The sequence below is a fragment of the Epinephelus lanceolatus genome, chromosome 18 (genome assembly GCF_041903045.1).
Source record: "Epinephelus lanceolatus isolate andai-2023 chromosome 18, ASM4190304v1, whole genome shotgun sequence".
Taxonomy (NCBI): Eukaryota; Metazoa; Chordata; class Actinopteri; order Perciformes; family Serranidae; genus Epinephelus; species Epinephelus lanceolatus.
In genome coordinates this window covers 2,094,362-2,109,158 of record NC_135751.1, presented here as the reverse complement: position 1 = coordinate 2,109,158, position 14,797 = coordinate 2,094,362, and the positions used below count along the sequence as shown (strand labels likewise).

The following is a 14,797-nucleotide window of genomic DNA, read 5'->3' as shown; positions in this document are numbered from 1 at the left end:
TTATTTACCTGGGACTCTGACATTGAGACTGAACGTTTAGCTGTTTCTACAACTTGTAACCTCAGCTGATTGATTGGATGTAATTTGACACACCTGTTGTGTGTATATATATATATGTGTCATTGCCGCCTGTGGTCACAATGCTGATGAAGGCTTACGGCTGAAACGTGTCCGTTGTTTTTTGCTCTGCTGCCTAGATTAAATGATCTTTAAAAGGACATTTGTGGGTGCTGGCCTCCTTTGATATTTTTTAGGTGTCACAATACCACACCAGTACTGTTCATATTTTTCATTTGTTTTATTTAAAAAAATATAAAAAATATATTTTTGTTCTTAACCACGGCCCGCCCACTTGTTGTTTGTTTTCACCCGTGCCTGTACCCATGGGTACCCGACCAGGTGCAGGACTCTGATGCATACCAATGTGCATCTTTCCTCTCTCACATTCTCCGCTCAGCTCCGTCCCACTCATTCACTCATTAGTTCTCCAACAACACTAAGGGAAACACAGGGCTGCTACACTGTTTAATCTGTCTGTCAATTAGTCTACAGTGCGATATTGGCCTATATGTTGCACGTGCTACACTAAATCAGTCTGTGAGATTAATTAAATGTGTGCAGTAGCACATGTACAATACTGTGGGCCGCACCAGAGATGGATCTTCTTCAGTGCAGGTCCAAAAGGCAGACCACCCACCCTTTAAGAGGGTAACGGTGATGTCTTGTCTGCCGCACGCAACCCCTGACGACCCCCAAAACAAGCCTGTGGGTTGCGACACTGACCTAACCTTTGTCTGCAGGAGACCAGAAAGAGAGCTGTTTTTAAAAGTCTCTGTGTGTTCAGCTTTTTTGGTGTTTCACAGTAAAAGTTTTTACATTACAAAATAACAGGTGACTTTTATTGTGAAAAATCTAGAGAAAATGAAATGTGTTTATTACTGAATTACCAGAACTTTGTTAGCAACTTTTCTTCAATAAAGGCAAGTCTAATAATATCACCGGAGGAAGAGTAAAATCAGAAACAGTCACAGTGAGATGTTAGATTTAGAGCTGCAGTTCACCTCCAACAGGTAAGCTTCTTACACCTGCCCTGCTGTCTGAAGGAAAAAATGCAAGCAGCAAAAATAACAGAAGACATTAGCCATGGATCAACTTGCAACTGAACGTGTAGCCCATTTCGTAGAAAATACAGAGATATATATCATGTATCCCTATTCAGTCCGAAAAACTGAGATATGAATTTTTGTCCATATTGCCCAGTCCTAACGATAATATTGGTACATCATCGGTATCATTCGATAATGGTTTTAAATTACCAGAATCGGCCAGCATGCTTTTTCCTATTTTGCACAATGAATGATTATTACATACATTGAAAAGTACTGTATTTCATATCTCCATCTGCTGGTGGGCCAACACAATAAGGGGATGCATGCATAATATTAGGGCTACCCCCAACTAAGAATTTCCACAGTTTGCTTGCATGTTAATCTAATTATTCATTTATATTATATTTGGGGCGGAGCAACACAATGATTTGAGTTCAAGGTCTGAGAACACTGTGCTACATTACAAATCAAAGACAAATACAAAACCATACTAATGAACATTAATTAATATAGGCCGATATCTACAAGTGCACATCACACACTATGCGAGAAACCTGTTAATTGCACTGTCAGCAAAGCAGTAATGATTGTGCTTAGTGGCTAATGGGCATGTAGCTACTTCCATGTTTCAGATGATACATCATGTTGTAGTCAATGAATCTTGCCGACTGATGACCTTTCTGGTCGACTAACGTTTGGTCGACTATAAGGGGGCAGCCCTACATAATACGATGTTAATTCCACTGCAAAACAGACTTGATGATCACTAAAATTAGGTATGGAGAAAAGTGGATATGTTGATATCAGTTATCGGCCAAATACGCTGTTACGTATGGCCATATTGGATATCAGCAAAAAATCCAATATTGTGCACCCCTAGTAATCTGCAAAAGACCTTAAACTATGTACTCCTTAGCATATTTATTTTCATGTACTTTAACTTTTAGCTATTTTACATTGCTGTTACTGTTTGTTATTTTGTATTATAATTTTCTATTTTAGCGATCAAGGGCAGCCATTACTTTAATGGGACTGAGTTGGAAGACAGTTTTGTAGCTCGACATGCTTCTCACCTGTATCTTTCTTCTTCTCGTGGTATGTGTAGACAGCTCCGGCCGTGCAGTTCTTTCCGTGGCGGGTCATTGTTCTTCTGCTGTCATTTGCTAATGCAGAAAATGTTTGAACGACAAAATAAGGTGTTAGCGTTAGCTGGGAGCAATGCTAAGATGCTAACTTAGCAGCTAAATGTAAACATACAAAACACGTGCCCAGATTAATGTGTTCAGAAAACGTTACATTACAAAGAGCCCAGAAACTAGCTGTGGCTATAGAGCAGCTCATCATTTGCAGAGCTGCTCAGAGAATAACTTATACCTGAGAAATGAAATGACACAAAATGTGAGTTCAGCTCACAAGGCCAAACACCAAACCATCACTTCTTCTTCTTCTGTTAAATTTCCTTCTTCTTCTCTGGGGTTTAACGGCAGCTTGCATCCTTAGCGTTGCATTACCGCCATCTTCTGGAGTTATTTGACTCCTATATTATCCAGTGTCTCATATCTTCCATATCAGTCCAGTTCTTTTTAAAAAGCATATCAAACACTTTCTGCCTTTCCCAGTTTCACCACACGCCAGTATGTCCTTTAAGCTTGATCCTGTGAGTCCTTCTCTCCTCATCTCCTCCAAGCATTTCTTTCCGTTCCTCTCTGTATTTGTTGCAGTTGGTAATCACATGTTCCACTGTTTCTGATGTCTGACAACAGTCACATAATCCATTTACATGTTTCCCGATAATGTGAAGTGCCCCATTCAGGTTACTATGTCCAATTCTCAGCCTTGTCATCACTGTCTCCTCTCTCCTGTTTCCTCCCCTGCTTCTCCCAGCGCCCACTCTCTTCTGTAGTGCATATAGATGTCTCCCTCTCACCTCCTGCTCCCAGTGTTGCTGCCATTTTTCATTTGTTTTCTTCCATACAATGTTCTTTCCTTTCAGTTTTGATAACTTGATCATGGTATCTACATTTTTCTTTTTTAACTGCTTGCTTGGCTATAAGATCAACTTTCTCATTACCCACAATGCCCATATGTGCTGGAACCCAAATAAATTTAACTACTATACCTTGTCTTATTATTCTTGAATGCATTTTCAGTATTTCATACAATATATCTTGTCGATTTGTGGAAGTACCTCGCTTTAAACTCCACAAAGCAGATGCTGAGTCACTACATATAAGCACATGGTTTGGTCTGGCTTGCTCTATCCACTCTAGCGCCATCACAATAGCAAACAGTTCAACTGTATACACACTTAAATAATTTGACATTCTTTTACCCATTTCCACTCTTCTACTAGGAACTGCAACAGCAGCCCCAGTGCTGCCTGTTGATGGATTTTTTGAACCATCTGTAAATACATGAATATAACCCATATAACTACTTTCTGTATATCTATGAAATTCATGTACACAATCTACATTTTTATTTCTTGCTTTAACCTGAAGCAGCTCTAAATCCACCTTCAGTCCCTCTAACATCCACACAGGGGTTGTAGGCCACAATACTGTTGGGCAGAACTCCATTTCATACACCCCCAGGTCTCTTGCTGTTTGATCTCATGTCCATCCAAAACTTAAATTCATTGTTCTCTCCCTTTCCCAACATTGTTCTAACACTTTTCTGGTTGGGTGATTTTGTTCATGTCCTCTTAAATTCATCCAATAATTAACTCTTAGCTGCTTCCTACGTAAAGACAGTGGCATTTCTCCTGCTTCAACTTGCAAGGCACACACAGGTGATGTTCTTGTTGCCCCAACACACAGCCCAAGCCTGGATCACATCTAATACTGCTAATACAGTTTTTGCAGCAGAACCATACACTACACTTTCACAATCCATCCTTGATCTAATTAATGCAATGTAAATATATTTCAAAGATGCCACATCTGCTTCCCCAGTCCAAACCCACAAGGCATCTCATTACATTTATAACTTTTTTACATTTGTCAGCAATATTTTTAATATGTTCCCTCCATGTTAGTCTGGTATCAAAATATACGCCATAGAATCTAAATGATTTAACTCTTTCTAAATTATTACCATACAGTTTCAAAATAGTATTTTCTTGAATCCTCTTTCTGGTGAAAAACATAACCTTTGTTTCCTCAACTGAAAACTTAAAAGCCCATTTATTTCCCCAGTTCTCAACTTGATTTATTCCTTCCTTCAACTTCCTTACAACATGGTTTATATTTCTCCCTCTCTTCCACATAGTCCCATCATCTGCAAATAATGATCTTCCCATATCTACTGTTACATTTTCAAATATGTCATATATCATAATAGAGAATAATATAGGACTAATCACACTCCCTTGTGGTGTTCCATTTTCTATCTCATACTTATTAGAGATTTCTGACCCTATTTTCACCTGTATGGTTCTCTTATTCAAAAAGCCCATTACCCAATTAAAAACTCTGCTCCCAATTCCCATTTTATGTAACTTTATCAAAAGCCCCTCCTTCCATAACATATCATATGCTTTTTCAACATCAAAGAACACTGCTGCTGCTATTTCTTTATTGATTTGTGCTTTCCTTATTTCATCCTCTAAACTCACAATTGGATCCAAAGTACTCCTCCCTTTCCTAAATCCACTTTGACATCCTGCAATTAAACCACGTTTCTCTAAAAAATACATCAGTCTTTCATTTACCATTCTCTCCATAAGTTTGCAGGTATTAGATGTTAATGCTATTGGTCTGTAACTTGTTGGTTTACTAGCATCTTTCCCTGGTTTCCTTATGGGAACAATGACTGCCTCCTTCCAACTCTCTGGCATTTTATCTTCCTCCCACACCTTGTTATACAATAACAACTTTTCCAAACATTCTTCACTTAAGTGCTTTATCATCACGTAACATATCTCGTCCTTCCCTGGTGCAGTCATACGAGCTTTATCCAGTGCCCTTTTTAACTCTCCCTTATTAAACGGTACACTCTGCTCATCTCCGGTATCATCTGTTTCCTTTCTCCTTAAGGCCTCCATGTTTTCAAACTTTGTTTTCTCCCTACCCCTTTTTCCCTCTTCAGACAAATTGCTTGAACTATGTACCTTCACAAACGTGTTGGCCAACATCTCAGCTTTTTTCTTTATTCGTTACTGCTATTTCATTGTCATCTGTTAACACAGGATAACTCCAGTCCCTTCTATCTCCTCTCATCTTTCTTATCATCCCTCACACCTCTCCCACTGGGGTTGTGTTCCCAATGGAGTCACAAAACTTCCTCCAGTACATTCTTTTTGCCTGAGCTTTTTTATATTCTATCATATGTTGAAAGTTATGAGTTCTTTTCAATATCTTAAATGCCTTGTTTCTATTTTTAACAGCTTCTTTACATTTCTCATCCCACCATGGAACAGCCCTCTTCTTTACTTCACCTTTACTCTTAGGAATAGATCTCATTGCAGCTACTCTAATACCACTACCTATTTCCTTATCCAAAGTTTCTATGTTCATAATCAGCATTAATCTGGCTCAGATACTGATCACTTACTTCTTTAAACTTCTCCCACTCAGCTTTCCCAAACACCCATTTTCCGCCCCTGGCCCCTTCATTCATTTCTGCATTAATGTTTATCTTACATAAAACCGGATAATGATCACTACCAATGGTTCCCTCATTATACACTTTCCAATCACACCTGGGAGCAATATTATTTGATACCATTGTAAGGTCCAGACTTGATTCCTTTCCTGTGTTTACATCTATTCTTGTTTTGCTACCATCATTTAAGCAGATTAGACTCCTCTCATCTAACATTTCCTCCATCACCTGGCCATTAACATCAGTTTTTTCACTCCCCCATAATGTGTTATGTGCATTGAAGTCCCCACACCACACAATGCTTGCTCTGTTTTGTCCTTCTATTTCTTCTAGCTTATTTAGTTCTAGTTTCTTACAGGGATTATAATAATTTACCACCACTATTTCCTTTCTTCCCGCCCATACTTCCACCACTATATACTCCAGTTCTTTTCCAATACCCAACACTCTATAAGGAATACTTTGTTTTATAAATGTTACACAGCCTCCTCCTACCCCATCTTTCCTATCCCTCCTAACTGCCACATATCCATGCATGACGAAATCTAAATTGGGTTTCAGCCATGACTCCTGAATACATAATATATCTGGTTTCTCCCTCCTACTGCCTATAAATTGCTTAAAGTCCTGTCCATTAGCTATCAGACTTGGAGTATTAAAATGATGATTAGTATTAACCCACACATGATGCCTCACTACTTGCTTTTTCACTGAGACTGTCTCTCACTTCCTCCCATTTCAAACCCTTCATTTCAAGATGATGCACAGCTGCTTTCACAATTATCTGAATCCTGTCAGTTTTGGATTTGACCTCCGCTGTGGCATTTATCAGTCCTGCTATAAATGTCACCATTCTCTTCTTTTCTTCCCACTTCTTCCTTCTATCCTCCTGCTCTGTATTCACTGTAATTTTCCCTTCATTTTGCCCATATGCTCTGCTCTGTTTCCCTGGTCCAGCCCTCTTAACTGCCTCTGCATAAGAGACTTTTTCCTTCACTCTTATCTGTTGCACTTCCACCTCCCTTCTCAACACTTCGCATCCCCAATAAGCCACACTGTGATTTCCTCCACAGTTACAGCACTTGGGTTTACCTTTACACACCATAGCCACATGCCCAAATTCCTGGCAATTAAAACATCTCATTGGCTTTGGAATGAACTCCCTAACTCTGTATTTCATGAATCCACAGCGTAGCTCACTTGGAATAACCTTTGTTTTAAATTCTATCACGATGGTCTCAGTCTCTTTCTTCTCTGCTCCCCTAGTCATTCTTTTAGCACTTTTGATTAGACTGTTATGCTCCCCCAAGTTCTCCACCAAATCCTTCATGCTGACTGAAAGAGGTATTCCAGAAATCACCCCCTTACATCCCTCAGCCCTCTTCTCTCCCACTCTTATTACTCTGGATACTTTAACTTTTCCAACATTATTCATTTTCTTTGCCTTTTCCATCTGCACTTGATTACTGCATCCTATCAGCAAGTTTCCATCACTCAAAACTCTCGCATACTTCACGTCTCCGACTTGTCCTTTGATGATTTTTGTTAGTTTCAATGGATCAATTTTCTTTACTCCTCCCTCTCCCTCAAACCTCACTACTACAACGATTAGTCCTACTCCTGCTTTTGATCCCTCCTCCTCCTCCTCACTCTCACTCCTCTCACTCTCTGTTCCACCTGAGCTTTGATTTTCTTTCCTTCTCTTATGGCGACTCTTCCTTTCTCCCCTCTCTTTCGCAACCTCCCAACCATCCTCTCCCTTACTGAATTACATGTTGTCCTTCTCTGTCTCCCTGTCTGACATCCTGTCAAATTTTGCAAGGAGGAACAGTGCAAGAATACCGTTCCGGACCTATATTCCTACAAAATCCCCCCCGCAACTAATTCTAATTCTACCAAGTCCCAGTGTCCGCAAATCCGAAGTCAAAGTTGTTATTCAGTCATACATACATTCAAAAAAACAGTCCGCAAATTCACCGTAACAAAATTCAAACCTCCCGCAACTCTCTCCAACCACCCCGGCGGCACCAGAGCAGCACGGCGTCGTTAAATTTCCAGCAGACTAGGCACAGTTTAGTGCATTGCTGCCTCACTCTGGAGTCTATTCATCATTGCAGCTTGTACGGCTGCAGACTGGAGCCTCTCGTCTCGTCTCATGACCTCTCGTTTCATGACTTGGGCGTGTACAACAGCAAGTCTACAGTGTCAAAAATGCGAATTCGCGATTTCTTGACACTCTTGCCACCAATAGGCTAAATCAAACCGAGAGAAGAATAAGAAGATGGCAGCAGCGTTACAGGTAAATTTCCAAAGAGACCAGGTTTTTTTTTTACTATCCATTTAAAAAAATAAAACGGTTAAACTCTTAACTTTACAATTTTAACCATCCGGATAGTTTGTAATGTTGCATTTGAAACGTAAGATGATACTATGTGTCCCTTGGGTTAACACATACATCTTTATTTGAAGAAACGTTAGCGTTTACCGTTTTTTTTTTTAGCTAATACCTAAGGTTATGTACTCTGTACAAAACTGCGCTCAGTGCAACTGCACTGATGCAACCGGGAGCCGCGAAACAAGCTAAAATGGTAACAGGGGCAAATGCGTCCCGTATAAGTTTGTGCATTAAAAGTGCTTTTTTCGCCACTGACCGGTTCAGATCGCCAGTGCTATCTCTGTAAATAGCATACTAGCCTTTCCCCTACCTCTGGGCTGTGTGATGTCACAAGCTTTGCTCCACTCTGTCTGTAGCTCTCTCTACTCGTGGGACAGCTGTTTTCTTGAGGAAGCGGTGTTTCGGGATTGGATGTCTTCTCTTCTTCGGCTGGCAGTAGTCATCTTGGGAGAAGTGAGCACTGCAGACCCGATGGTCTGCAAGGTGCAGGGTCTGGACTTCTAGCGTAACTACACACTTCATACACACATACTCACTTACAGTACCCAGCGGGGCAGACCTCCCTCTCTCTGCTCCAACACTGACTGGCAGCTGACTCCACTCATACCACACTCAGGGCCGCTACAACATGCTATCTACAGAGATAGCACTGGCGATCTGAACCGGTCAGTGGCGAAAAAAAACACTTTTAATGCGCAAACTTATACAGGACGCATTTCCCCCCCGTTACCATTTTAGCTCGTTTCGCGGCTCCAGGCTGCATCCGCCTCCCTCAATACTGAACCAATTTTAGAACGAGTGGTACCCATGAATCATACGCACACATACACATGGGGAAATAGAGCCCAGGTTGAAAAATACCAGTTATCCTTTAACCCCTGTCTGCCCTGTCTTCTTTCTTCCAAATATCACAGTTAGACTTAGCCACAGACAACCTAAACCCCCACTTATCAGCCCAACCCTGCACCTTATCCAAGGCTCTCTGCATATCTTTAATCAAATACTCCACATTATGCCATCACTTCCAAACTACTTCATCAAACATGCACCCATCTCTCCCTTTAAAGCCCTAGCAAGCCGCATAGGATTGAAAGACCCAAACCCTGACTGCTCCCCCTTTAGATTAAAGATAACTTTAAACTCTTCTGTGTGACTACTGTCCCTTCTCATTGTCTTTGCAACTACCCGCTGCTCTTCCCACTCATTCTTATCCTTACACTTTGAGCTAGATCTTTTCCTATTATTTTTTTCCCTTGGGAGTCTCCCATCTCCCTCCTTCTTCGTCATCCATTTCATAATACAGTCAGCAGTTCACTTCCTTTGCTTAAAGTTATGCAATCTCATACCGATTACTGTTAATTTATTATGCTGCTCTGTTCTGTATGACATCTATTGCACATCTGTCCATCCTGGAAGAGGGATCCCTCCGCAGTTGCTCTTCCTGAGGTTTCTACCGTTTTTTTCCCCCGTTAAAGGGTTTTTTGGGGGGAGTTTTTCCTTATCCGCTGTGAGGGTCCTAAGGACAGAGGGATATCGTATGCTGTAAAGCCCTGTGAGGCAAATTGTGATTTGTGATATTGGGCTTTATAAATAAAATTGATTGATTGATTGATTGATCACAAATGGACAGACCGCAAACACTTCCACGTGCAGGCTTGCTCCTCAGTCCTCCACTCCACAACCGGATGACACTCGACACAACTTCTTCTTCGTTGGTTGCCTTTTTCTTCTCCTGCTTCCGCATGAAGTTTCAAGTTTCAAGTTTATTCACACGTCAACAAAAAGTACAGCTGCACACACATCAGCACCAGGGTATACCAAAGTATACCCCACGACATGTGAAAAGGGGCACCCCATAGAAGCTACTTAAAGCTTATTGGGAGGGGGCCCAGGACATTTAACATATAACAGCAAGGGACAAAAACAACACAACATACGATACACAAAACAGTTAACAAAATACAGACAAACCTAAACAAAAAAAAAAAAACAGGACATTGATCCCAGAGAGATCAGGCGGTTTTGAGGTGAGCATCAAGCTGGTTCCAAATCTGTGGACCATAACACACAACACTTAGGTTAGTAGTTTTAAGCCTTCGCTTTTTCCCAGTTATAATGTGTTTATTCCTGGTGTGTGTATGTAGAGGGTTGCTAACTGGAATAAGCTCACAGGGTTTTGAATTTAACTTGTTAATTGCTTGGTACATTGTACATGCATTTTGATAGGTGTTGAATTCGGGAAGCCTTAGTATTCCATGGCGACGGAAGAGCGGACTAGTGGGAGCATTGAATTCAGACCAGGAGAGGGCACGTACCACTTTCTTTTGCAGGACTTGGAGTGTTTTTTGTGTGGCTAGGAAACGTGTTGCACCAGATGACATTACAATAATACAGGTGAGGTTCAAATAAGGTTTTGTATAATGTAAGAAGCGTTGAGGATGGGAGAAAATATCTCAGTTTAGTGAAGACCCCCACATATTTAGAAAGTTTTTTCACAAGGGCCTCAATATGACTTTTAAAATTTAAAGATTCATCAAGGCTTATTCCCAGAAATTTAGTGGTGCTTACTCTACATATTGCCTGTCCATCAATTTCAAGGTGTATGTGCTCAGCATAGTCCCGTTTTTGGTGAGTGCGAAAGATCATGTAATTTGTTTTACTGGCATTTAAGGAGAATTTATTACATTTAAACCACTTGTCAATTTCAAAAAGTTCTTTATTTAGAAGTCGTTCAAGTTCAAATGGGCTCTCGTGGGCCAAGAGCAGGTTTGTATCGTCTGCAAACAAAACTTTGTGGAGCACATTCGAGGAATTAACAAAATCATTAATGTACAGTATAAAGAGAAGTGGTCCCAAAATGGACCCCTGTGGAACCCCGTGCTTAAAGGGATAGTGCACCCAAAAATGAAAATTCAGCCATTATCTACTCACCCATATGCCGACGGAGGCTCTGGTGAAGTTTTAGAGTCCTCACATCCCTTGCGGAGATCGGCGGGGGGAGCGGCTAGCACACCTAATGGCTGACGGCGCCCCAGGCTAACGTCCAAGAACACAAAATTGAAACCACAAAATTCAACATGATCATCCGTAGTGATCCAAGTGTCCTGAAGACCCGACATAAAAAGTTGTTTTGAAAAACGTCAAATGAACTGTTTTTAGCCTCACTGTAGCCTGTAGCTCTGACTGCTTGTCTGTGCTCCGCGCTCACGTGTGCGCGCTTGCGCGAGACCAGTGAAAGCATGAGCTTTGCTTACCCGTGTTTACATCACGTGACACGTGCACCGCAGGGGGAAACAACAGTAACCACAGTAGCTAAAAGATAATTTGCACTACGGTCTTTCAGCAAAGGACAACCCAACATGTCTGAAGACTTTGAAATTGAGGAGGAACAGCATTTCTTTGTTGAGCCGTATTTGTTTGAGTCTGAGTATACGGACGCGGAACTCGCGGCTACTGGACGAAGCAGCCGTCGCAGTTCTTGAGCCTCAGCCAGCCGCAGAATACTGGAGTCGAGCACTGGAAACCTGGTGGTGTAGTTGTTTCAAATGTAAAGCAATGCCAGCGGATGAGGAAAGTCTTTGCTGCTCAGACTGGGAATTGGCGATGCCTGCACTTGAGAATCTGGACATCAGTACTGACAAGACTGCTGCTCTTCAGAGACCGTGCATCACCGATCACCCTGAGCGCGCACATGTGAGCGCAGAGCACAGAGAAGCAGTCAGAGCTACAGACTACAATGAAGCTAAAAACAGAGTTCATATGACGTTTTTCGAAACAACTTTTTATGTCGGGGCTTCAGGACACTTGGATCACTACAGATGATCATGTTGGAGATATTTTGTGATTTCAATTTTGTGTTCTTGGACGTTAGTCTGGGCGCCGTCAGCCATTAGGTGTGCTAGCCACTGCCCCCGCCGATCTCCGCAAGGGATGTGAGGACTCTAAAACTTCACCAGGGCCTCCGTCGGCATATGGGTGAGTAGATAATGGCTGAATTTTCATTTTTGGGTGCACTATCCCTTTAATAGGTCTATGTAATGATTTGCGGTCTTTCACATAGACGTATTTGTAACCCTTGTTATAATATAATAACAAAGCACAAGTAATTAATAAACTGTAATGAGGAATGGACCAGTAACAGAAGAATTTAGATTTGTAAGAGCCCTTGGTATTGAATTCAGAAGACACAAACAACAATGGTTTGAGGTTTTGTGTGTAACTTGTTATTATATAATAATAACACAATGAAAACACAACAATTTATTGTAAACAGTAATTGAAAAATAACAAACTAAAATAATAAAGCCGGCAAAAATAAAACCCTTTTTCCCAGAGTCAGTGTTGGGGCCCTTGTTGCTTTCTTCTATTTTTTTCCTTCTTCACTCAGTGTCAACGTATCAGTGTAAGTGTTTGTCCTACCACACCGTCCGTGCGACAGGAAGATCAGGAGTCCGTCACGATTCTCCAATTCGATACCAGTAGTTCAATGCGGCTCGCCACCCAGCTCACACTGGGAATCCTGAAATCTTGGGATCTGGAACAATCCCTGGAAGCCTCCCACGAATCCAACAGGAAGCGTTGCAATGGATGGTGGAACGTGGATGCAACCTCTTCTAACGACGTCATCCAACAAAACACCTGACCTATGAGCAGGTCAAAGGAAATCCAAGTATATTGTTATATTCAAAATCATGTTCATTTTCTAATTCTTCATGTATTATTATCAACCAATAGCACTCACTTGCATTACTGGCTTAATCATGTTCTCAAAAAGTTTAGCTGTACAACAAAAATCTAGTTCCAGTTCAAGTTCTCATCTGCAGCTGTGAAACCACAAATGCATTCAAAATACTTCTTACAATCATGTTCTAATATTCAATTTACAACATTAACCATTTCAAAATGATAAATTATTATGATTATGTCGATAAACAATCAAAAAAGAGCAGTTTCCAGAAATAAAAAAAAGATCACATAGTGCACCTTTAAGTTGATGAACAAATACATTCAGAACAGTAACTATTGTAGTAATCTTTGAGGTAATATGGCTCAATGTGCTTAATTTTCTCCCCCCTGCACCGGTAACAGTGAGAGATTGCACTAAAAATTGACCTCTTTTATCACCACAATCAGAAATGAACACAATCAGATGAAACGCACCAATGTCTTTTTTTCTTTCTCAACATATAGTAAACCGTTTAGAAGAACATCCTCCTCTGTAAACATATCATCAATGAACATTTCAATAAATCGCACATGAGACCAAGCAATCATAGCCGCTAAATGGCTACGCCCAAGCTAGTAGGCCGCTAGCATCGCAAAACAGCGTTTCGAGCAATTAGCATCATTAACACTTTTTCCCGTGGCTCTCCGTGCCAATACACATGAGTAACAGCCACTTTAAAACTCATTCATATTTAGACATGAGTATCAGCTGCCTTAAAACAGTTTAAAAGAACTTTTTTCACTCACCGCTGAATCACTATGTGCACGGGCTTTACAAAGTTTCACCCCACCAGGTCGGCACAACCACTTTGACTCTCGCGCTGCTCTACAAAGTGAAACGTGAGCATTTACAGCCGTCATACATTATCCGAAGTCAACACAGCTTCATTTAAGATATTTTTCTAGCATCTTACCCGGTAAATCACCACTCATTTCAATAGTTTTCCTTCTCTGAGCTCGCACGAGACCGCAGCATGAACATGCTCTGAAGCAGGATGTCACGACAGGATGTCAGACTACCGAGCTGATCACCTGGGGCTCACACAGCTCGCTGATTGGCTAGGTGGGGAAACCCCGTGCTAGACTGCATTTGGTCATGTACAAAACATTTTTTTCTTCTTTTCTCCATTTTAACACTTCTAAGACACTTTGAACAGTTTTTATGCATATAAATAAACTTCCATGAATTATTTATGTATTTCAAAATAAAATGAATTATTTTACAGATTCTTAGTAACTGCTTAATGAATTGTTCATCCCATAATTAAAATGAATTACGTTACGGGAGAATTTTAACAAAACAAAAGAGAATGTCATTTCAGGACCTGGGTTACACCCTCCCAGCCTGAACTCATGTACGTCTCTGTCCATGGCAGCAGTCATGTCAATCATCTAGATGGGCATAACATGTGGGTATGGGGAGTTCTCTTCTTCAGCCAAGGCATCGGCCAGTGCTATGGTCAGTCCATGGAAAAAGGATTTGACAGCTGTGACCAATGGTTTCCCGAATTCAACGTAATCAAGCCGCTTTGGCGGTTGCCGTGTCCTGTCCAATCTCCTGACAGAGGTATCCATTCCTGTCTGTCTCTCTGTCTCCTCTTCATCTTCCATTTGCATTTCATTTAACTCATCCATTTTTTTCTCCTCAAACTCTCCACTCCCAGTCTCATCCATCTCCTCATTACTCTCTAACCCATGAGAGGGTGCTGGAAACTGTTCATCCTGAACATCATTGACATCTTCAAGTAAGTTTCCTCTTTCTACAGGGCATACTTTTTCAGGTAAGTCACATTCAGTTTCTTCTGTTCGGGGTGTCTGTTCAGGTAAGTTGACTCTTTCAGGTAAGTGGACTATTTCAGGTAGGTTGACAGTTTCAGGTAAGTTCTGCATGGACAGCTCTTCTCTGCTCTCAGCAGGGAGCTTACACGCTGGAGAATCAGAGAAAACGGGAGAAGACGACACA

General features: G+C 41.1%; 1 protein-coding gene and 1 long non-coding RNA gene across 2 annotated transcripts in view; both read right to left on the bottom strand.

Annotated features, from left to right (window-relative positions):
* Window positions 1-2,621, bottom strand: part of nosip (nitric oxide synthase interacting protein) — a 46,636-nt gene extending 44,015 nt beyond the window's left edge. Inside the window, exons 1-2 of the mRNA XM_033643920.2 lie at window positions 2,484-2,621; window positions 2,183-2,272 (exon numbers count right to left, since the gene is read on the bottom strand). Of these exons, the coding sequence (XP_033499811.1) occupies window positions 2,183-2,252 (70 nt within the window). The 5' untranslated portion in view covers window positions 2,253-2,272; window positions 2,484-2,621. The remainder of the gene's footprint in view (window positions 1-2,182; window positions 2,273-2,483) is intronic.
* A 9,688-nt stretch (window positions 2,622-12,309) lies between these two features.
* Window positions 12,310-13,837, bottom strand: LOC117267864 (uncharacterized). Its single transcript, XR_004502610.2, has 3 exons — window positions 13,749-13,837; window positions 13,582-13,660; window positions 12,310-12,752 (listed from the first exon to the last, which is right to left on the bottom strand). It is a non-coding gene; the product is annotated as an uncharacterized LOC117267864 (long non-coding RNA).
* Between the last annotated feature and the right edge of the window lie 960 nt (window positions 13,838-14,797).